This window comes from Anomaloglossus baeobatrachus, chromosome 1 (genome assembly GCF_048569485.1).
Source record: "Anomaloglossus baeobatrachus isolate aAnoBae1 chromosome 1, aAnoBae1.hap1, whole genome shotgun sequence".
In the NCBI taxonomy this organism is placed as follows: Eukaryota; Metazoa; Chordata; class Amphibia; order Anura; family Aromobatidae; genus Anomaloglossus; species Anomaloglossus baeobatrachus.
The window spans coordinates 656,882,191-656,907,136 of record NC_134353.1 but is presented as its reverse complement, the minus strand read 5'-3'; the positions used below and the strand labels follow the sequence as shown (position 1 = coordinate 656,907,136).

The 24,946-nt window shown below is 46.6% G+C and overlaps 1 protein-coding gene across 1 annotated transcript in view; it reads right to left on the bottom strand.

Moving 5' to 3' along the window:
* Positions 1-617: 617 nt before the first annotated feature.
* ASCC2 (activating signal cointegrator 1 complex subunit 2) overlaps positions 618-24,946 on the bottom strand; it is an 83,252-nt gene continuing 58,923 nt past the window's right edge. The window contains exons 10-19 of the mRNA XM_075319966.1: positions 16,893-17,000; positions 16,727-16,795; positions 15,702-15,776; positions 15,455-15,623; positions 14,873-15,081; positions 14,163-14,282; positions 12,664-12,861; positions 12,436-12,529; positions 12,170-12,249; positions 618-866 (exon numbers count right to left, since the gene is read on the bottom strand). Of these exons, the coding sequence (XP_075176081.1) occupies positions 695-866; positions 12,170-12,249; positions 12,436-12,529; positions 12,664-12,861; positions 14,163-14,282; positions 14,873-15,081; positions 15,455-15,623; positions 15,702-15,776; positions 16,727-16,795; positions 16,893-17,000 (1,294 nt within the window). The 3' untranslated portion in view covers positions 618-694. The remainder of the gene's footprint in view (positions 867-12,169; positions 12,250-12,435; positions 12,530-12,663; positions 12,862-14,162; positions 14,283-14,872; positions 15,082-15,454; positions 15,624-15,701; positions 15,777-16,726; positions 16,796-16,892; positions 17,001-24,946) is intronic.

The following is a 24,946-nucleotide window of genomic DNA, read 5'->3' as shown; positions in this document are numbered from 1 at the left end:
TCTGGCATGTGCGTTCCCCCTCCCCCACCCCAAGCTGGCATGTGCGTTCCCCCTCCCCCACCCCAAGCTGGCATGTGCGTTCCCCCTCCCCCACCCCATGCTGGCATGTGCGTTCCCCCTCCCCCACCCCATGCTGGCATGTGCGTTCCCCCCCACCCACCCCATGCTGACATGTGCGTTCCCCCCCACCCACCCCATGCTGGCATGTGCGTTCCCCCACCCCATGCTGGCGCTGCCCCCCCATCCCCACCTTGGCACAGCCGAACACGAGTTAGAAAAAAAAAAGAAAGAAAAAGCGCAACACACAACTTACCTGCACACGCTCCCCCGCTGCGCGCTGCTGGGTCCTCAGTTCCCATCCGTCTCCTAGGCAACACACCTGCAGCCTGGGAGAGGAGGAGTGTCAGAGCGGAGGAGAAATGTCTCCTCCGCTCCAACACAGATTTGATCTGCCGGCGCCACTGCACTAGCAGATCAAAACTGCAGAATCGGGCGACCGCACGCGTGCCACCAGAATGGGCTCAGCGTGCCCCTGGTGGCACGCGTGCCATAGGTTCGCCATCACTGACCTAGAACGAGGCAAACATTACCCATAATGAAATCTTAGACACAGTATGTGCAAAATGTAAAGGATTTATTGCTAAAAGGCAATAATAGTCTGTAACTAAGAAGCAGTCCTTATAAAAATGCAATATTAGGAGGGTATCATCCCTTTATTCCTCTTCCGATCAGCCATGGCCCTCCGGTTGTGATTTGCTCGGGCTCCTTTGCTGGCTTCTTTCTTTCTACGCTCTTGTACAGTTTCCCGGCTCTGTCCCTGGCCCCTGGTTGTGCCACTAATGGCTGTACTGTTATCATGTCGGATGCTGTTGGATTAAAAAAAAAAAAAAAAAAAAAAACACATTCATAAGCAACAGTTATAGAAGATACAATAATTAGAGCAAAAATAAAGACAACCCCGCTCATAAGAGCTTACAATCTACAATGAGGCGAGGTGGGAGCAACACAAGGTACAAGTGCTTATCTACAATGACGGTCCAGCCATCTCTAAAAAATGGGGGATAGATAAAAGCTGCGTGAGCCAGTCACTAGCCAATCTCTGTAATGCTTTTGGCTGCGGTGCAGTGTGATGGAGAATTATGTTCTGATAAATACTGGAGGAGCTATATATTAATTGACTTTGATTAGGGAGGGTAATAGACCATGATGTGTTTTTAGGGCACGTCTGAAGCTGTGTAAGTTGGGCATCGGCTTAGTTTTTTCTGGTAGAGCAGTCCTGAAGATTGGTGCAGTTCGGGAGAAGTCTTGGAGCCGAGAGTGGGGAGGTTTGGATTAGTGTGGATGTTCGTCGAAGGGCATTTGCAGAGATGGTGGAGATGTTGGGGGGTTCCACACTGTGAAGAGCTTTGTGGAGAGAACACGCTACTTAAATTGGATCCTATAATGTGTTACTTAAAGAAAAGATGGGCTGCAGTGTGTACATTGCCCAGGCCAAAAACTAATACTCTACCAGGATACAGCTAAACCCCCACTAAGTGGAGGCATCGCAGGTGCAGGAGGAGCAAATCTCACACACACACACACACACACACACACACACACACACACACACACACACACACTTCTATAGAATGGAGGGGGCGATTGCTATGATAAAACTGCACACTGATGGCTTGCCTAGAGCGCTGATTACACACATGCAGATACACAGTCACAAGCCCGCAGCCTATTAAGTAATGCCCATACTTTTAGATCAGGCGGGCTGCCAAGCCGTATCCCACCCGTGTACCATGCAGGGACAGAAACTCTAAAATGTGAGGCCTAACAGAAAGGAGCCTGGCTGTATCCCGCACAAAAAAAAAATAAAAAAAATATGAGGCTTTAGTTGGTATTTATGGCCATAAAACAGAAGCCTACAACCCTTGTCACGGGAAACTCATGGAAGTGTGTGTGTGTGTGTGTGTGTGTGTGTGTGTGTGTGTGTGTGTGTGTGTGTGTGTGATTTGCTCCTCCTGCACCTGCGATGCCTCCACTTAGTGGGGGTTTAGCTGTATCCTGGTAGAGTATTAGTTTTTGGCCTGAGTGATGTATACACTGCAGCCCATCTTTGCTGTAAGTAATACATAATTTTTGGAGGATATTTATTCCTCTTTTTGTTGCTTTTTTTCTATTTTGTGTAGTGTCCTACAAGCATGAGGTTCCTCTGACGAGGGTTGTAGGCTTCCGTTTTATAGCCATAAATACCAACTAAAGCCTCATATTTTTTGTACAGGATACAGCCAGGCCCCTTTCTGTTAGGCCTTGCATTTTAGAGTTTCTGTCCCTGCATGGTACACAGGTGGGATACGGCTTGGCAGCCCGCCTTATCTAATAGTATGGGCGTCACTTAATAGGCTGCGTGCTTGTGACTGTGTATCTGCATGTGTGAACAGCGCTCTATACAAGCCATCAGTGTGGATACTCGAGTCGTGCACATCCGAGCATCCAACTGCTCATTACAAGTACCGAGCACCCGAGCATGGTAGTGCTCACTCATCACTACGCACAACCTCTTTAACCCCTTCACGACCGGCCAATTTTTCGCTTTCAGTTTTTTTTCACCATTCTTCTTCCGAGAGACGTAACTTATTTTTTCAGTCAATATGGTCATGTGAGGGCTCATTTTTGCGGAATGAGCTGTACTTTTAAATGAAACCATAAGGTTTACCATATAGTGTACTGAAAAACGGAAAAAAAAAATCCAAATACGGAATAATTGCAAAAAAGTGCGATAGAACTATTGTTTTTGAGATATTTTATACCAAACATGTATAGGTTTACTTTTATATAAGAGGTTAAAAAAAATAAAAATAAATAAATAATCGGAAGTTTGTCCGAAAAAAGTGGCGCAAGTTTTACGCCATATTCCGTGACCCGTAGCGTTCTCATTTTTTGGGATCTATGGCTCAGTGACTGCTTATTTTTGGCGTCTCGAGCTGACGTTTTAAATGGTACTATTTTTGCGCAGATGCTACGTTTTGATCGCTTGTTATTGCATTTAGCGCAAAATTTGTGGTGACCAAAACACAATTTTGGAGTTTGGAATTTTTTTGCTGCTACGCCGTTTACTGATCAGATTAATTGATTTTATATTTTGATAGATCGGGCATTTCTGAACGCGGCGATACCAAATGTGTGTACATACATATTATATATATATATATATATATTTAACCCTTTAATTTTCAATGGGGCGAAAGGGGGATGATTTGAACTTTTAGGTTTTTGTTTTTTTTTTTTCTTAAAACTTTTTTTTTTTTTTTACTTTACTAGTCCCCCTAGGGGGCTATATCGATCAACAATCCGATCGCTCTGCCCTATCTGCTGATGACAGCTGTAAACAACAGATATGCTAATTTTCTGCCTCACTCAGCTCCGGCTGAGTGAAACCAAAAGTAATTCATGTGAGTTACAGGAGTCCTCACATGACCCTGTGCTACCATGACAACCACCGGAAGTCACATGATCACGTCACGTGACTTCCGGTATCGGGCGGTAAGTAAATGTTTACCGCCAATGCCGTTCTAATGACGCTGTCACATATTGACAGCACCATTTAAGGGGTTAAACGGCACGAGCAGATAACTATTCTGCTCGTGCCTAGCAGGCACATATCTCAGCTGTGAAAATCAGCTGAGATGTGCGCCAATTGCGGCAAGCTGCCAGCAACAGACCGCGGGCAGTCACACTTTGACCGCTAGGATGTAATATTACTGCCTGCAGTTGTTAAGGGGTTAAGTGACCTCAACAGAACGGCACCCTTTCATATGCAGCTAGCCCAATGGTGAGCTGATGACAATCTGTGCACCCACACAATTTAGGCAACTGCAAGTAGAACCTAGCATTACACGACACTCAGTCAAGAGGAACTGTGTGTAATGTTATATATATATATGGGTAAAAAAAAAAAAAGTTGCTGTTCTGGTAATAGTGATTAGAAGCAAGGGACTCCCTTCTAGTATATCCATATGTCCTAATAGGACTAAAACGCCTTAAAAGATTATTCCCCCAATGATATTTTTTTACATTTAATTATTAACCCCTTTACTACCTTGCAATTTTCTGTTTTCGTTGTTTCTTTCCCTTATTCCGAGAGCCATAACTTTATTATTTTTCCGTCAATATAGCCACACGAGGCCTAGTTTTTTTAAGGGACGAGTTATAATTTTTGAATGACACCATTCATTTTATCATGTGATGCACAGGAAGAAGGGAATTTTGTTTACTTACCGTAAATTCCTTTTCTTCTAGCTCCAATTGGGAGACCCAGACAATTGGGTGTATAGCTACTGCCTCCGGAGGCCACACAAAGCACTACACTTAAAAGTGTAAAGCCCCTCCCCTTCTGCCTATACACCCCCCGTGGGATCACGGGCTCCTCAGTTTTAGTGCAAAAGCAAGAAGGAGGAAAGCCAATAACTGGTTTAAAAACAAATTCGATCCGAAGAAACATCGGAGAACTGAAACCATTCAACATGAACAACATGTGTACCCGAAAAAACAAAAATCCCTAAGAAAACAGGGCGGGTGCTGGGTCTCCCAATTGGAGCTAGAAGAAAAGGAATTTACGGTAAGTAAACAAAATTCCCTTCTTCTTTGTCGCTCCTAATTGGGAGACCCAGACAATTGGGACGTCCAAAAGCAGTCCCTGGGTGGGTAAAATAACACCTCGTGATAGGGCCGAAAAAACAGCCCTTTCCTACAGGTGGGCAACCGCCGCCTGAAGGACTTGTCTACCTAGGCTGGCGTCCGCCGAAGCGTAGGTATGCACCTGATAATGCTTGGTAAAAGTGTGCAGACTCGACCAGGTAGCCGCCTGGCACACCTGCTGAGCTGTAGCCTGGTGCCGTAATGCCCAGGACGCACCCACGGCTCTGGTAGAATGGGCCTTCAGCCCTGAGGGAACCGGAATCCCAGCAGAACGGTAGGCTTCAAGAATTGGTTCCTTGATCCACCGAGCCAGGGTGGATTTGGAAGCTTGCGACCCTTTACGCTGACCAGCGACAAGGATAAAGAGTGCATCCGAGCGGCGCAGAGGCGCCGTGCGGGAAATGTAGATTCTGAGTGCTCTCACCAGATCCAACAAATGCAAATCCTTCTCACATTGATGAACTGGATGAGGACACAAAGAAGGCAAGACGATATCCTGATTGAGATGAAAGGGGGATACCACCTTAGGGAGAAACTCCGGAATCGGGCGCAGAACCACCTTGTCCTGGTGAAACACCAGAAAGGGAGATTTGCATGACAGCGCTGCTAGCTCGGACACTCTCCGAAGAGACGTGACCGCTACTAGAAAGGCCACTTTCTGTGAAAGGCGAGAAAGGGAAACATCCCTCATAGGCTCGAAAGGCGGCTTCTGGAGAGCAATTAGAACCCTGTTCAGATCCCAGGGCTCTAACGGCCGCTTGTAAGGAGGGACGATATGACAAACCCCTTGCAGGAACGTGCGTACCTGAGGAAGTCGTGCTAGGCGTTTCTGAAAAAATACAGATAGCGCTGAGACTTGTCCTTTAAGGGAGCCGAGCGACAAACCTTTATCCAAACCTGATTGCAGGAAAGAAAGAAGAGTAGGCAATGTAAATGGCCAGGGAGAAACTCCCTGAGCAGAGCACCAAGATAAGAATATCTTCCACGTCCTGTGGTAGATCTTGGCGGAGGATGGTTTTCTAGCCTGTCTCATGGTGGCAATGACCTCTTGAGATAATCCTGAAGACGCTAGGATCCAGGACTCAATGGCCACACAGTCAGGTTCAGGGCCGCAGAATTCTGATGGAAAAACGGCCCTTGGGACAACAAGTCTGGTCGGTCTGGTAGTGCCCACGGTTGGCCTACCGTGAGGTGCCACAGATCCGGGTACCACGACCTCCTCGGCCAGTCTGGAGCGACGAGGATGGCGCGGCGGCAGTCGGACCTGATCTTGCGCAGCACTCTGGGCAACAGTGCCAGAGGTGGAAACACATAAGGTAGCCGGAACCGCGACCAATCTTGAACTAAGGCGTCCGCCGCCAGAGCTCGGTAATCGTGAGACCGTGCCATGAAAGCCGGGACCTTGTTGTTGTGCCGGGACGCCATTAGGTCGACGTCCGGCATCCCCAAGCGGCGACAGATCTCCTGAAACACGTCCGGGTGAAGAGACCATTCCCCTACGTCCATACCCTGGCGACTGAGGAAGTCTGCTTCCCAGTTTTCCACGCCTGGGATGTGAACTGCGGATATGGTGGATGCCATGTCTTCCACCCACGTCAGAATCCGCCGGACTTCCTGGAAGGCTTGCCGACTGCGTGTTCCTCCTTGGTGGTTGATGTATGCCACCGTTGTGGAGTTGTCCGACTGAATTCGGATCTGCTTGCCTTCCAGCCACTGCTGGAAGGCTTGTAGGGCAAGATACACTGGTCTGATTTCCAGAACATTGATCTGAAGGGTGGACTCTTGCTAAGTCCACGTACCTTGAGCCCTGTGGTGGAGAAAAACTGCTCCCCACCCTGAAAGACTCGCGTCTGTCGTAACCACCGCCCAGGATGGGGGTAGAAAGGACTTTCCTTTTGATAATGAAGTGGGAAGAAGCCACCACCGAAGAGATTCCTTGGCCGCCTGAGAAAGGGAGACGTTCCTGTCGAGGGACGTCGACTTCCCGTCCCATTGGCGGAGAATGTCCCATTGTAGTGGACGCAGATGAAACTGCGCGAAAGGGACTGCCTCCATTGTTGCTACCATCTTCCCTAGGAAGTGCATGAGGCGTCTCAAGGGGTGTGACTGGCCTTGAAGGAGAGATTGCACCCCTGTCTGTAGTGAACGCTGTTTGTCCAGCGGAAGCTTCACTATCGCTGAGAGAGTATGAAACTCCATGCCAAGATATGTTAGTGATTGGGTCGGGGTCAGATTTGACTTTGAAAAGTTGATGATCCACCCGAAACTCTGGAGAGTCTCCAGCGCAACGTTCAGGCTGTGTTGGCATGCCTCTTGAGAGGGTGCCTTGACCAGTAGATCGTCCAAATACGGGATCACAGAGTGACCTTGAGAGTGCAGGACTGCTACTACTGCTGCCATGACCTTGGTGAAGACCCGTGGGGCTGTCGCCAGCCCGAAAGGCAGAGCTACGAACTGAAGGTGTTCGTCTCCTATAACGAAGCGTAGAAAACGCTGATGCTCTGGAGCAATCGGCACGTGGAGATAAGCATCCTTGATGTCTATTGATGCCAGGAAATCTCCTTGAGACATTGAGGCGATGACGGAGCGGAGGGATTCCATCCGGAACCGCCTGGTTTTCACGTGCTTGTTGAGCAGTTTTAGATCCAGAACGGGACGGAAAGACCCGTCCTTTTTTGGCACCACAAACAAATTGGAGTAAAAACCGTGACCTTGCTCCTGAAGAGGAACAGGGGTCACCACTCCTTCTGCCTTTAGAGTGCACACCGCTTGCAGAAGAGCATCGGCTCGGTCGGGAGGTGGAGAAGTTCTGAAGAATCGAGTTGGAGGACGAGAACTGAACTCTATCCTGTACCCGTGAGACAGAATGTCTCTCACCCAACGGTCTTTGACCTGTGGCAGCCAAATGTCGCCAAAGCGGGAGAGCCTGCCACCGACCGAGGATGCGGAGAGAGGAGGCCGAAAGTCATGAGGAAGCCGCCTTGGTAGCGGGTCTTCCGGCTGTCTTTTTTGGGCGTGACTGAGCCCGCCAAGAATCTGAGCTCCTCTGATCCTTTTGAGTCCTTTTGGACGAGGAGAATCGGGACCTGCCCGAGCCTCGAAAGGACCGAAACCCCGACTGTCCCCTCCTCTGTTGGGGTTTGTTTTGTCTGGGCTGAGGTAAGGATGAATCCTTACCCTTGGACTGTTTAATGATTTCATCCAAACGCTCACCAAACAGTCGGTCACCAGAAAATGGCAAACTGGTTAAGCACTTTTTGGAAGCAGAATCTGCCTTCCATTCCCTTAACCACAAGGCTCTGCGTAAAACCACGGAGTTGGCGGACGCCACTGCCGTACGGCTCGTAGAGTCCAGGACAGCATTAATCGCGTAAGACGCAAATGCAGACATTTGAGAGGTTAAGGATGCCACCTGCGGAACAGATGTACGTGTGACCGTGTCAATCTGTGTAAGACCAGCTGAAATAGCTTGGAGTGCCCATACGGCTGCGAATGCTGGAGCAAACGACGCGCCGATAGCTTCATAGATGGATTTCAACCAGAGCTCCATCTGTCTGTCAGTGGCATCTTTAAGTGCAGCCCCATCTTCCACTGCAACTATGGATCTAGCCGCAAGCCTGGAGATTGGAGGATCCACCTTGGGACACTGGGTCCAGCCCTTGACCACGTCAGGGGGAAAGGGATAACGTGTATCCTTAAGCCGTTTGGAGAAACGCTTATCTGGGTAAGCGTGGTGTTTCTGGACTGACTCTCTAAAGTCAGAGTGGTCCAGAAAAGTACTTAATTTACGCTTGGGATACCTGAAATGGAATTTCTCCTGCTGTGAAGCTGACTCCTCCACTGGAGGAGCTGGGGGAGAAATATCCAACATTCTATTGATGGACGCTATAAGATCATTCACTATGGCGTCACCATCAGGAGTATCCAGATTGAGAGCGGTCTCAGGATCAGAATCCTGATCAGCTACCTCCGCCTCATCATACAGAGAGTCCTCCTGCTGGGACCCTGACCAGTGTGATGAAGTCGAGGGCCGCTCATAGGGAGCTCGCTTAGGCTGTCTGGGACTGTCGTCCGTGTCAGAGCCTTCACCCTGGGATGCATGGGACACCCCCGGAGCCCGGAGCTGTTCCAACTGAGGGGGACCAGGGAGCAATGATTCAACAGTGCCCATGGTCTGAGTTACTGGTCTAGACTGCAAAGTTTCTAGAATTTTAGTCATAGTCACAAACAATCTATCCGCAAAAACTGCAAACTCCGTCCCCGTCACCTGGACAGTATTCACAGGTGGTTCTCCCTGGGTCACCTCTAGCAGAGGCCCCGGCCGAGCAAGTGCCACAGGGGCCGAGCACTGCACACAATGGGGGTCAGTGGAACCTGCCGGTAGAGTAGCCTCACATGCAGTACAAGCAGCATAGAAAGCCTGTGCCTTGGCACCCTTGCTTTTTGCGGATGACATGCTGTTGTCTCCTCTGAGTAATCTAGGAGGGTATATAGCCAAGAATCAACAGCGACCGTACAGTGCAATGTATAGCATGCAAGCATAAAAACACAAATGTACACTTCGTTACTAGTGGGGACAACACCAGAGGTGCCGCTTACCGCCCGCGCAAACGCGGGTGTGTGGTCGCCAGAATCCCGTGTCTGGGTCTCCCAGAACTTGTCTCCCCTCTCCAGCTCAGACTGCACACAGGAATGGCTGCCGGCGTTCTGTGAAGAGGGGCGGACCGTGGGCGTGCCTCAGACAAAGTGCGGGAAACTGGCGTCCCACTGTGTCCAGTGTGAGGGCTGGAGTATGTAAAGTAGACTCCAGCCCTCTGCGCTGATGTTCTGTACAGCGTCCCGCCCTTCCCCTGACTGGCAGGCCTGGGGGCGGGAACGAAGCGAAACTAGGCCGCAAAAGCCGGGGACTCGAGTAATAAGCGCGGCCGTCATATATGCACGGCCAGCGCGGAAGTCCCCGGCGCACCACAAGTCCCAGCCGCGCCGCAGCGTAAACTGACAGCAGCGGCCGGCGCGGCAGTTCCCAATACATTAACTCACTCAGCAGAGCTGTAGTGAGTAGTGGCACAAGCGCGCAGCGCTGTTGTCCCCGGCGCACTAACACACCCAGCAATGCTGCAGTGTGTCTGCGCGCGGTCTGTACGGGGACACAGAGTACCTTGACGTAGCAGGGCCATGTCCCTGACGATACTCAGCTCCATATCCAGCAGATTCCCCAGCGGCTGTGGATGGAGCACGGTCTCAGTGCCTGGAGACCGGTAAAATCCCACTTCACCCAGAGCCCTAAGGGGGATGGGGAAGGAAGCAGCATGTGGGCTCCAGCCTCCGTACCCGCAATGGGTACCTCAACCTTAACAAACACCGCCGACAAAAGTGGGGTGAGAAGGGAGCATGCTGGGGGCCCTAGTATGGGCCCTCTTTTCTTCCATCCGACATAGTCAGCAGCTGCTGCTGACTAAACAGTGGAGCTATGCGTGGATGTCTGACCTCCTTCGCACAAAGCATGAAAACTGAGGAGCCCGTGATCCCACGGGGGGTGTATAGGCAGAAGGGGAGGGGCTTTACACTTTTAAGTGTAGTGCTTTGTGTGGCCTCCGGAGGCAGTAGCTATACACCCAATTGTCTGGGTCTCCCAATTAGGAGCGACAAAGAAAGCAGGTTTTTTTATTTACAATATTCATGATACATTAAAAGTGCCTTGGCAATATGATTCTCCAGGTCAGTAATTAGTACTCAGATATCAAACACATATAGGGGTTTTTGTTTTTTTCCCGATTCAAGTGGTGAAAACAAATTCGGAAATTAAAGAAAAAAAAAACCCCCAAAATGTTTTCGCTTGTGTTGCCATTTTCCAAGACCCATAAATGTTTTCATTTTTAGGGATCTGGGGCTGTATGATGACTTATTGCTTTGCACACTGAGCTGATGTATTTACTGATACCATTTTGGGGTAAATACGATGTTTTGATAGTCTCTTATTGCAATGTTGTGGAGGGTTCGAAAATTTTAGTTATGGTGTTTTTATTTTTTTTAGTTCTGTTTACAGATCGATTATTTTGTATTTTAATAGAGCAGGCTTTTTAAACTCAGCGTTAACCAATATGTGCATTTTTTTTTAAATAGGGCCAAAAAGGGGGGTGATTTAAACTTTTTTCTTCATATTTTTAAAAACGTTTTTCCTCATGATTTACTGTATTTATTAGCCCCCTTTGGTGATATGAAGCAGAGATCGTCCGCTGGCTTGTGCTACACATAGCAATGTTACAACGCTGCTATGTTTAGCAAAAATTACCATCTCTCCAGGCCGGTGTTTACATGGTCACCCATCAGCGCACCGCGATCACGTCACGGGTGTAACGATGAGCAGGAAGAATGATGCACTCCCCAGAGATTGACAGTGCCATTCAACAGGTTAACTTCTGCAGGCAGAACACGATCTACTCGTGGCTGATAGAGGCACATGATGGCTGATTTAATCAGCCATCATGTCCATAGAAGGATGTGGGCTCGGCGTGCCAACTGACATCAAAGGAAAGGATCCTACTTTTGACGTACATGACAAGGTGGTGAAGGGTATGGGTGTGTGTGTGTGTGTGTAATATTATATATATATACACATATACACACATATATATACACATACATACTGCACAAGCCCAACAAAGGTTTCTTTCTTGTACCTGTGTCTTTAAATCTTTCAGCTCTGTGCATACAGCTTCACAGACCTGAATAGGTGGTCCTATTCTCATATACTAAAACTAAAATTTCCTACAAGCACACTGCTTCTTCGCAGTGCTGCAGGCCCCACCCTCTGCTCTCCCAAGTGTTTCTAGATAAATCTCAACATGAGCATTTATTTATATGGATGAGGTGACTATTGCTACTTTTGAATATAGTGAATGTGACCCCACTATTTGACTAATATTCATTACTAATTACAAACTCCACATTTCAAGGGTGCTTCAAAGAGATCCTCAGAACATAGTCATGCTCTCCCCTGCATACATAGCAAAACGGAGCATAAAATAGCTGAGTTGTGCTACAACGAAGCGGTCAGAGTAATGAATATGCTGTGAGAGTGTCTGGCGGACGCTTTATTAGAGAGTCATTAATGCATCTGTTTTTTATTCATTGGATGGTTACAAGGTGCAAATGTATAGCATGGCTGAGCTACAGTACAAGCCGGCTGTCAGATGTTTTATAAGATAGGGCCATTAAGTGCATCTGATCATGCTCCGTGACAGCATTAGAACTAGTGGTGGACAGATACAGTGGCAATGCAATTTCAAGAAAGCCGTAGGAGGTCATCATTAGGGAAGTAATAGCTAAAAATCAGTCCCACTTTAATTAAAAAAAAAATAAATAAATAAAAATCGCAAACATGATTAATTCAGTATGTACAGAAACTGGAATAACATTCTGATTATGGCTAATTCGATGTACTGTATGATTCTCAGGCATATGCCGCTGTATCACTTACCCTCGCTTTGCCAAGTAGCTTGCTCTTCTTGCCTCAGCCCGTTCTCTCAGTACTGCGGGGTCCTGGACAAAGTGATCAGGCTGTGGGAAAACAGGGTGCTGGTTACATAGTTACAACATACAGAATGAGTAAAATGAAGTCCTCTATTAGAATTCAGATATGGATCTACAGTACAGAGCTCCTATTTATAGGAGGCAAAACGTCCGTATTGCAGATATTCCATCATTATATTATGCATATAGTAAGAGTCATGTATTTCTAAATACCCTAACAGTTTCCTCTTCAGCTTCTTCCTCTTCAAACTCTTCTTCTGCATCATTTCGCTCTCGAGACATAAGAACTCGAGGAATAGTAAAAGGCCTAAGGTAGAATATATGCAGAAAAGTATGAATAGATTGTTGTTATGGAGGGAGACTGAATATATAGTATAATACTAGTGTACAGAAAGTGGTGTCAAATAGAAGAAAACATATGGAAAGGGCATATACACTGACCTGCGGCTAATGAGTTCGTCATCAGAGTCTGCATCATTTGCTCCAACCTGGTTTCCATCATACGTGTCATCATACTCATCATCATAGTCAGCATCCACAGGGTGTTCTTCAGAGACTATGCTATAGCTGGCATAGCGCTCTTTCTGTGAAACTATAACACTCTTATCTGATAATATCTGAGCTGCTGTTTCTTGTTTCCTGCACAAAGCAAAAAGATTTCTAGTGCTTGTAGGTAGATAAGAGATATATTCCAGAAACTTTCCACCCAAAATAAAAGGTTGCTTTTTGCAGTAATTTTTTGTAATATATAATTTATAAATTGACTATTTACACAAAAAAAAAAAAAAAAAACACGACTAATCAAACTCTGGACGGACTGGATAAAAATCCTCTGTAGGCAACAATTCTATTAGATCTGAATTTACATACCGTATTTTTTGGATTATAAGACGCATTTTTCCTTCCAAAAATTTGGGAAGAAAGTGAGGAGTGTGTCTTATAATCTGAAAGTAGCTTACCGGGATGGTGGAGAGGGATCGCAAGAGGCCGGGGGAATCCTGCAGAGGCGGGATCTGCGGCGGCCGGTGCTGGGGTGGCTGTGCGGGATATGCGGCGGACGGAGCTGGGGCGGCTGTGCGAAATCTGCGGCGAACGTAGCTGGGGCGGCTGTGCGGGATCTGCGGCGGCCGGTGCTGGGGCGGCTGTGCGGAATCTGCGGCGGACATAGCTGGGGCGGCTGTGCGGGATCTGCGGCGGATGGTGCTGGGGCGGCTGTGCGGGATCTGCGGCGGCCGGTGCTAGGGCGGCTGTGCGGGATCTGCGGCGGCCGGTGCTGGGGCAGCTGTGCGGGGACTCCGGAGGCTTGACTGGCGCTGTGGGTCAGGCGGTGAGGACTTCAAATAATGCCACCCAGAGTCGGCACGTGCACAGATGGAGCTCTCGGCTGATGCTTTCATCTGCGCATGCGTCGCCTCCGGCCCACTGATCTCCCAGGAGCGGACTTAAGGAAAATGGCGCCCGGAGGTGGCACTTGCCACTGAACCGAGAGCTCAATCTGTGCTGACTCCAGGTGCCATTTCTTTGAAGGCCTCACCGCCCACCGCCGCAGCCCAAGCCCCAGGACGGCTGACCCAGCACCAGCACAGCTGCCGCAGCACAGCCTACAGTTTCTGGGACATCCACCGCCCCTGCCTCCTGTGACTCCGCTCCACCACTGATGCTGCCCCCTCCGGTAAGACAAGAGCAGATTATAAGACAGACCCCATTTTTTTCCACCTTTTTTTGCTCTGAATTTGGGTTGAGTCTTATACCAGTGCGTCTTATAAACTGAAAAATATGGTATATGCAATAGAAAGTGCCACTCAGTAAAACAGATTATTTATAATGCTGGTAGTTGGGGGTCACAAGGCACATGGCAGAGCTGTTTTCTGAACAAGAAAATACGGTTGCTATACAAGCATGAGAATTAGCCGGAAAAATTACAAATAATAATTCTCTACCTTCTTCCTTTCCAAATCCTTGAAGTATCCACGGCATCTCGACTGAAAACATCAAATTCGTCATCCGCAAAAATATTTGACCGCGAGGTTACAAGGGGACATGGATTTACCTGCACCGGTCTAAAAAGTTAAACACATACAGTATCTAGAGCGTATAATGAAATATAAAGAATTTAAAGGGTTATTCTAAGAAAGTAAATGATCCCCTTTCCATCAGATAAGGGGTAGTTAGCTGATCAGTGGGATTTCCCAGCGGTTAGATCACCAGGAATCCCAAGAACATGGTTCTGCGCATGTTCTACCTTTGCTCCATTCATTATCAAGGGGACTACTGGAGATAATGGAGCGATATACTAGTCTTTCTCCAGCAGATAAATTGAGCAGAGTCAACCTCATCCGCACCTTCCCTCCATTCAAGGTCCGACTTTGCAGAACTGGGTTCCAGGGCTTTATTTAGACACCGGCCATCAGTAAGTTATCCGTTTTCCTATGTCTTGGGGATAATTCACTTTCTTGGGAATACCCCTTTAAACCCCCCACTGCAATTTGGATTGGATCAGTCATAGATGTGATTCAATGGTCAACATGCACGATTGACCTGGCAGTGACCAACTTCCCCAACAGTCAGACCACCCCTTTGGCCATCCCTTATGTAAAGCCAAAAAGCAAACGATATGACAGTTCTGTTTAATTTCAAGGAAATCTAGTACCTGGGCATGGAACGATCCAATTCCAGCAGACGTGGTGACAAGTTTTCCTCCAGCAGGTGGTTGATGACAATTTCAGGATTGTGTCCATATTCTTCAAGACATCTTAAGATAAAGCCTTCACCCAATTCTGGAAGCAAATCTTTCACCTGTGACACTAGAGAGTCCAGCTCAACACCGGTAAGAGATTTAGAAGCTGTAGCACCTGCACACTGAGGGGAAAAAAATATATTTATTATTTTGAAGGGAATGCATCCCCTCTATCACTTTAAATTATTACAACCACATAGGGTTCCATATTTTTATTTAATACTTTTTTGGATTCCAATGGTAGTTTTATTTATTTTTTTTTAAATACATTGTGTCCAAAAGGTTGCTAATCCTGATAATGTGTGATAATGTGCACCCACCCTTAAGGCTTAAAATTATTTTGCAGGATTTTTTTTTTTTTTTTTTTTTTTTTAAATATACAGTACATTGCAATATGGAAAATGGTAAAAAAAAAATAAAAAATTGGCCAATATAGGTTTTACTTAAAGTTTTGATTCAAACAATACATAAATGTATGAAAGTCAGCATGCTCACTTCTGGTTCTTCTGAGTAATGGGAGTTTTGTTGGCTGCTTGCAGATGCCCCTTCTACGCTTCCATCAGGGGTAGTCCGAGCTGGTGGTACAGATTGCTGCCTGGGTCTCCGAGATTCTGCCCCTGCACTCTGGACACCATTCAACAAATACCTGGTGCGCGTTTCATCACTGATAAAAAGTTAAGGGCAACTTGGAAAGAAAGAGCATGCACAGTTTTCTACCACTGTGAGAATACATGAAGGATACAGAGAAGGGGAGACTTGTTGCAACAAATGGATGTCATCCGCTACTGGAAACAGCTCATCGTAGTCACACAAAAACCTGCATATCAGGCACATAATCATTAGATGTGAACAGTAATAGGAAATTTAAAGATCGTTTGTAACTTGGAGAATTATTCCATATATCCAATTTATTTTTTTTCCGCACATACGTTCTGGTGCAACAGTTAAGTCATAAAGGATCTTATGATGGATCTGCCTTCCACATACTCTCTATGGTCTACAATGTAAAGCATGACCCACTTACTAGCCTTCCTCAGGAAACCCTGGAAGACTAACTGGGCAGGAAACGACCTCTATATAGTAGACGCTGAACCTGCAACGGGTGTAAACAGTAAAGTCTGAACAAGTCTGATCCAGGATCTGAACAAACCCCTTGATGTCATGGTCAATAGAGAGCAATCTCATTATCTAAATGTTTAGAAAGAAGAAGGAGGCTCACCCAATGAGTTCAATATCCTTTACCTACACAGTAATGTACAAATGTTTTGTCATAACGGCTGGGGCACAACAATGGCCACCACAACTGACCATCGTAGTACACGAAAATAAAGCGGCCAAAATATAGATTTTATACTCCTACTTCCTGAACAAGTAGTAAAAAGAAATCAAATAGCCATATGTATCTCCCTAAACCCCTAAAACACCCCTTACTAATGGAAAGCACTCCTCACAACTCAGTCAATGTCATTTATTGAAAATGGAGAATCTGAGAGTCATACTTTTATTATTTTTAAATTGACTGAGCTGTGAAGAGTTGTTTTAATTGGCATACATAGAGATATATATCTATCTCTATCTCAAGGCTAAAACATCTGAGAATGCCAAGAGTCCCAGGCTCGTATGGATAGGCTATTCTAAGCATGGGTCGTTGTTTGTAACCAATCGGGGGTTCAGAGAGCACAGCTGTCTTACACATATATTCAGTACATCTTTTTGCTTTGCTCATTGTAGTATCACAATAACCTTTTACGCTAGATATGCCCTTACCTCCTCTCGGGAAGTATATTTGTTAATATTTGTAGAAATTCCTCTACAAAAGGTTGTATATTTTCTGCTCTGAAAGAAAAAAAAATGATCAAAAGATACTCAGATTGATATTGGGTCACAATCAAGGCATGATGGCAGGAGAAAGGTACAAAGGTGCTCCATTTACCTGTGGTCCAGGATGGGCTGCAGACATGTATTGCTGATGATGATATGGGCAATTTCTAATAATTTCTTTCGAGAGTGAGACAGTCTCCTCCACAGATCGAGCTGAATGCTAGCAACACAACAGAGAAATCCACAATTAAATACTAGTCTATTATGTACCAAACTGATCACTCCTTGGCAGAAGTCTGTGTGCAGACAGACATACGTTTTCCTACTGCTTCATTGGAGGTCACTGGAAACCATGGGTGTATGCTGCTGCTGCCAATGGAGGCCCTCCCACCCAGAGACCGAAAGGATAGTGTGGAGTCGTGTTACTACTGTTGCCTCTTCAGTCTGCTAGTGGGACACAATCAAATCAGGAGCGTTTGGGGGTTTCTGGAGGTTGGTCTTTGCCACCATCTTTTGCCCACTTGCCTTCCAGAGCCCGACGTGCAGGAAGGGAAGATGGAAACAGTGACTTCCAGCCACCCGGTAGACAATGTTCTGGACGTCTGATGACTGTCTTCTATATGCAAGCTGCGAAGACTTGCCGGTTGTTTCTCTCTCATCTTCCGCCTTCTAGCGTTATCCTATTTCTTTCTCAACAATGGCAACTTGATTGCCTTGCAGCACTTGGGTCCTGGGTTCAGATCCAACCATGGACAATGCTACTGGGAGTTGTATGGGGGTTTTTTTCCCTCCATATTGGCATAGCCATACTCCAGTTCCTCAGGTTTATTTTTTAGACATTTTCACGGTCTAATGGTAGGACGGTACTGCTCTGGATCTCAAGCTCACATACCAGGGTGCCCCCCAACATCCTCCAGGTTGGAATCTCTGCTATCCTCTGGATAACTTCCATGGAACCCACAGGCTTCTTCCTCTCAGCAGACTTGAAAATGCCTTTTTTTCTAAACTTCCGAAAAATCCAAGATTCTGTCAGCTCATGGAGTTCACTTCGGCTTAACCGATTCCCCTGTGTACTTCAGAGGATCCAATCTCCGCCGTAGCCTTCTTTTTACGCCAAAGGGATCTTAACCATCCTTTTCTGTATCTCATAAGGTTCAGGCTTGCTCAGATAGCTTTTCTTTGCCTCTCAGAGTAAACTTCTCTTTGAGTTTGATGTTCTTCAGGTAGAAGTTGTCTCCTTTTCCGTTCCAGTACCTAGTTGTCTGGAGCATGCTCTTTCAATGCACATGATCAAGAGTCCCCCCTCCCCACTCAGTACAAAAGCACTCTACTCTTCTTCCTGGAATTCCATCGCTGACTCCACTTCATCCAAGAGATTTCATTTATATAGTCTCTCCCCAGCCACGTAATTTTGGCCTAGTGGCAGCGTTGTTCTTCCATTCTTGCTTTACAGAAAGCTTTATCCAGTAATGATTTCTTCGAGGGGAGAATCTCAGGTCTAGTAACCCTGTCTGGCCTTCCCTCCTTCCTGACCTTCACCGGAACAAGAGGACCTTGAGTCCAGTTTCCGCTCTTCTCCTAAGGTGGTTTGCTCTTTTCTCTTCCTGACTGAGATAGCCTCCTCTCGTTCCATTCTTCTTCTCGTCCTCCTGACCATTTTCTAAGATATATTGTTCCTCGTGAGAGCGAGTCTCAGCACCCCCATCTGTCTAGGATAGCTTCCTTAGTTACCCAGATTCCTTTTTTGTGGTCCGGAGAGTCATCTTAATGGCCTTTTGGTCTGGATCCGCTATCTTGATTGCATATTGTGCAAGGCACACACAGAGCCTCTTATCCAAGGTTCCGACCCTCTTGACCGGTGCCTGCTTCCCCTTAAACCATTCTTCTTCAGGTCCCTATTTATCAGCACCCTAGGCTGTTCTCCTGGTTATCATAATTACCCTTTCCAAGTTCTGCGCAGTACACACCTTCTTACATTTTGGCTTGGTAGGCTTGGGCCTAAGATTTTGCAAATTGCAGTGGCCAGTTTCCGACCTGAGAATCTCACCTATGCTCTTCCATGTTTTTGTACTTTTCTTCCCAAGTAGTCCCCAAGGGTGGGAAGTCCCACAGTTTCCTATGTCCTCCAATGAAGTGATAGGGAAGAGAAGAAATTGGGTACTCACTGTAAAAAGGTATGATTTGAATCCGCACCCTAGCATCAGTATGCCACTGCCTGTACTGTATATGTGAAAATCCTGCTGGTTGGTTCCCTTTAATAAGATAGCGATATTCTTCATTTATGTCATTTTTTTAAGTTTTTACCGCTTTTACACAAAAAATTTGATAGAAAAAAATAATTGTTTTTGCATCTATATACCCAAAAGCGCTACAGCCTTTTTATTTTTCTGCGAACAGAGCCGAGTAAGGGCTTATTTTTTGCAGGACAAGATGACATTTACAGCGATACCATTTTTATTTACATGCAAAGTTTTGATTGCGTTTTATTACACTTTTTTGGGGGCGGTATGATGAAAAAGCATAGTTTTTTGCCATTTTTTTATGGTGTTTACTGAAGGGGTTAACAAGTGTGAGTTTCATAGAGTGAGTCATACCGTTCTGAAAGCGGCGATACAAAATATGTACACTTTTTTGTTTATATTTGTTTTTCTACATAAATATATGTATTTATTGCTCTAGTTTTTTATTTTTTCATTTCTTTGTGGGGGATTTTTGTAAATATTTTAACAATATTTAAATTTATTTTTTTTTTGCCTAGTCCCAGGATGGACTATCATCCTTCCTTGACCCGATCGCGGATCTAATGTTCTGCTATACTTTTACATTCAGGAAATCAGACCAGTGACTGACACTGGCAGGAAACAGGTTACAGACTTGAGTACCTGGGTGACCCCACGGCCATTATTCGGCCTGGGGTCACCATGGAGTTCATCTGCACAACGTGACCGCAATTGGGATCGGAGATGGAAGGAAGCTCCCTCCCTCTGCTATGCCGATTAATGTCGCTGTCACTATTGACAGCGGCATCAGAGGGGTTATACGTCCGCAATCGTGGGCGTTAAAGCAGAGTATACAAAAAGAGAGTTAGCTATAAAACATAACGAACACCCACTCATGATTTCACCAGCGCTGGACGTGAGTTGCCGCGATCGTACCATCTTACATTTACAGCGGTTTGCGGAAATGCACCTCTCGCAGCGCTGTACATGTACAGTGGATGTCATAAAGGGGTTAAACAACTCTTCCCAGTTCAGCTATTGAGGAATAATTGTGATTATGCACAGGAGGGATAGACTCCAAACAAGTCATGAATGTATGAAATAACCCTTAAAGGGGAACTTAAACTCTGTTCTTGCTTGGCAACATTTAACCCCTTCACCCCCGGCCACTAAAACACCCTAATGACCGGGCCATTTTTTGCAATTCTGACCAGTGTCACTTTGACAGGTTATGACTCTGGAACGCTTCAACGGATCCTGGCGATTCTGACATTGTTTTTTCGTGACATATTGTACTTCATGTCAGTGGTAAATTTAGGCCGATACTTTTTGCGTTTATTTGTGAAAATTTAGGAAATTGTGCGAAAATTTGGAAAATTTCGCAATTTTCAAACTTTGAAAATTTATGCCCATAAATCTGAGAGATATGTCACACAAAATAGTTACTAAATAACATTTCCCACTTGTCTACTTTACATCAGCGCAATTTTCGAAAGACATTTTTTTTTCGTTAGGAAGTTAGAAGGGGTCAAAGTTCATCAGCAATTTCTAATTTTTCCAACAAAATTTACAAAATATTTTTTTTAGGGACCACATCACATTTGAAGTGACTTTGAGAGGCCGAGGTGACAGAAAATACCCAAAAGTGACCCCATTCTAAAAACTGCACCCCTCACACTGCTCAAAACCACATCCAAGAAGTTTATTAACCCTTTAGGTGCGTCACAGGAACCAAAGCAATGTGTAAGGAAAAAATGAAAATTTTACTTTTTAACACAAAAATGTTACTTTAGCCATAAAATTTTCATTTTCACAAGGGAGAAAAGAGAAAGTGCACAATACAATTTATTGTGCATTTTCTCCTGAGTACGCTGATACCCCATATGGGGTAAAAATCAATTGTTTGGGTGCATGGCAGAGGTCGAAAGGCAAGGAGCGCCATTTGAATTTTTGAACACAAAATTAGCTGCACTCATTAGCGGACGCCATGTCGGGTTTGAAGACCCCCTGAGGTGCCTAAACAATGGAGCTCCCCCACAAGTGACCCCATTTTGGAAACTAGAGCCCTCAAATATTTTTTCTAGATGTTTGATGAGCACTTTGAACACCTGGGGGCTTCACAGAAGTTTATAACGTTGAGCCGTGAAAAGAAAAAAATTTTTTTTACCACAAAACTGTTGCTTCAACTAGGTAGCTTTTTTTTCACAAGGGTATCGGGAAAAAATGCAACATAAAATGTATTGTCCATTTTCTCCTGAGTACGCAGATACCTCATATGTGGTGGAAATCAAATGTTTGGACACACGGCAGTGCTCGGAAGGCAAGGAGCGCCATTTGAATGCAAAATTAGCTGCACTCATTAGCGGACGCCATGTCAGGTTTGAAGACCCCCTGAGGTGCCTAAACAATGGAGCTCCCCCACAAGTGACCCCATTTTGGAAACTAGAGCCCTCAAATATTTTTTCTAGATGTTTGATGAGCACTTTGAACACCTGGGGGCTTCACAGAAGTTTATAACGTTGAGCCGTGAAAAGAAAAAAAAATTTTTTTACCACAAAACTGTTGCTTCAACTAGGTAGCTTTTTTTTTCACAAGGGTATCAGGAAAAAATGCACCATAAAACGTATTGTCCATTTTCTCCAGAGTATGCAGATACCTCACATGTGGTGGAAAGTAATTGCTGGGCGCATGGCGGGGCTCAGAAGAGAAGGGCACCATTTGACAGCAAAATTGATTGGAATCATTAGCGGACGCCATGTCACGTTTTTAGACACCCCCCCCCATGGTGCCTAAACAGTGGAGCTCCCCCACAAATTACACCATTTTGGAACTAGACCCCTCAAGGAATTTATCTAGATGTTTAGTGAGCCCCTTGTACCCCCAGGGGCTCCACTGAAAGTTGATAACGCTGAACCGTGAAAATTATTTTTTTTAAAAAAATTTTTTTAAATTTTTGCAGCAACAAGGTAGTTTTTTTTTTTTTCTCTTTTTACAACGGTATCAGGAAAAAATGCACCATAAAACGTATTGTGCAATTTTTCCCGAGTACGCAGATACCTCACATGTGGTGGAAATCAATTGTTTGGGCGCATGGCGGGGCTCAGAAGACAAGGAACGCCATTTGACTTTTCAAACGCACAGACGCGGTGCACTGATCGGCCGCTGCAGGAGGCACAGTCGGATGAGATACAAAAAGCGCTGGGGATACGGGAAAAAAAAGAAGGGAATTTTGTTTACTTACCGTAAATTCCTTTTCTTCTAGCTCTAATTGGGAGACCCAGACAATTGGGTGTATAGCTACTGCCTCCGGAGGCCACACAAAGTATTACACTTAAAAGTGTAAGGCCCCTCCCCTTCTGCCTATACACCCCCCGTGGGATCACGGGCTCCTCAGTTTTAGTGCAAAAGCAAGAAGGAGGAAAGCCAATAAACTGGTTTAAGCAAATTCAATCCGAAGGAATATCGGAGAACTGAAACCATTCAACATGAACAACATGTGTATACAAAAAAACAGGGGCGGGTGCTGGGTCTCCCAATTAGAGCTAGAAGAAAAGGAATTTACGGTAAGTAAACAAAATTCCCTTCTTCTTTGTCGCTCTATTGGGAGACCCAGACAATTGGGATGTCCAAAAGCAATCCCTGGGTGGGTAAAATAATACCTCGTAATAGAGCCGTAAAACGGCCCCTTTCTACAGGTGGGCAACCGCCGCCTGAAGGACTCGTCTGCCTATGCTGGCATCCGCCGAAGCATAGGTATGCACCTGACAGTGTTTCGTGAAAGTGTGGAGGCTGGACCAGGTAGCCGCCTGACACACAAGCTGAGCCGTAGCCTGGTGCCTCAAGCCCAGGACGCATCCACCGCTCTGGTAGAATGGACCTTCAGCCCTGAGGGAACCGTAAGGCCAGCAGCACGATAAGCTAGAGAATTGGTTCCTTGAACCACCGAGCCAGTCTTGATTTGGAAGCCTGCAACCCTTTACGCTGGCTAGCGACAAGGACAAGAGTGCTTCCGAGCGGCGCAGGGACGCCGTACGATCGATGAAGAGTCTGAGTGCTCTCACCAGATCTAATCAAGTGCAAATCCTTTTCACATTGGTGAACTGGATGAAGACAAACAGAGGGTACGGATACCCTGATTGAGATGAAAGGGGGGATTCCACCTTAGGGAGAAATTCCGGAACCGGACGCAGAACCCCTTGACCTGGTGAGACACCGGGAAGGGGACTTTGCACGACAATGCTGCCCCGACAGACACTCTCCGAAGTGAAGTGACTGCCCCTAGGAAAACCACTTTCTGCGAAAGGCGTGAGAGAGAAAAATCCCTCATAGGCTCGAATGGTGGTTTCTGCAGAACCATCAGCACCCTGTTCAAATCACAGGGTTCTAACAGTCGTTTGTAAGGAAGGACTAAGCGGCAAACCCCCTGCAGGAACGTGCGTACTTGAGGTAGTCTTGCTAGGCGCTTCTGAAAAAAAAATACAGAGAGCGCTGAGATTTGTCCCTTAAGGGAACCGAGCGACAAACCTTTTTCCAACCGAATTGCAGGAAGGAAAGAAAGTAGGCAAGGCAATTGGCCAGGGAGAAACTCCCTGAGCAGAGGACCAAGATAAGAATATCTTCCACGTTCTGTGGTAGATCTTGGCAGATGTGTGTTTTCTGGCCTGTCTCATAGTGGTAATGACCCCTTGAGATAACCCTGCAGATGCTAGGATCCAGGACTCAATGGCCACACAGTCAGGTTGAGGGTCGCAGAATTCAGAAGGAAAAAACGACCCTAGAGACAGCAAGTCTGGTCGGTCTGATAGTTCCCCCGGTTGGCCTACCGTGAGATGCCACAGATCCGGGTACCACGACCTCGTTGGCCATTTTGGAGCGACGAGGATGGCGCGGCGGCAGTCGGACCTGATCTTGCGTAACACTCTGGGCAACAGTGCCAGAGGAGGGAACGCATAAGGGAGTTGAAACTGCGACCAATCCTGAACGAAGGCGTCTGCCGCCAGAGCTCTGTGATCGTGAGACCGCGCCATGAATGCCGGGACCTTGTTGTTGTGCTGAGACGCCATTAGGTCGACGTCCGGCATCCCCCAGCGGCAACAGATCTCCTGAAACACGTCCGGGTGAAGGGACCATTCCCCTGCATCCATGCCCTGGCGACTGAGAAAGTCTGCTTCCCAGTTTTCTACGCTCGGGATGTGAACTGCGGATATGGTGGAGGCTGTGGCTTCCACCCACAGCAGAATCCGCCGGACTTCCTGGAAGGCTTGCCGACTGCGTGTCCCACCTTGGTGGTTGATGTAAGCCACCGCTGTGGAGTTGTCCGACTGAATTCGGATCTGCCTGCCTTCCAGCCACTGCTGGAACGCTTTTAGGGCAAGATACGCTGCCCTGATCTCCAGAACATTGATCTGAAGTGAGGACTCTTGCTGAGTCCACGTACCCTGAGCCCTGTGGTGGAGAAAGATCGCTCCCCACCCTGACAGACTCGCGTCCGTCGTGACCACCGCCCAGGACGGGGTTAGGCAAGATTTCCCTTTCGATAATGAGGTGGGAAAAAGCCACCACCGAAGGGAAGCTTTGGTTGCTTGAGAGAGGGAGACGTTCCTGTCTAGGGACGTCGGCATCCTGTCCCACTTGCGTAGGATGTCCCATTGAAGAGGACGCAGGTGAAACTGCGCGAAAGGGACTGCTTCCATTGCTGCCACCATCTTCCCCAGGAAGTGCATGAGGCGCCTCAAGGGGTATGACCGACCTTGAAGGAGTGATTGTACCCCTGTCTGTAGTGAACGCTGTTTGTCCAGCAGAAGCTTCACTATCGCTGGAAGAGTAAGAAAACTCCATGCCAAGATATGTCAGCGATTGGACCGGTGTCAGATTTGACTTTGGAAAATTGATGATCCACCTGAAACTCTGTAGAATCTCCAGAGTAACGTTGAGGCTGTGTTGGCAT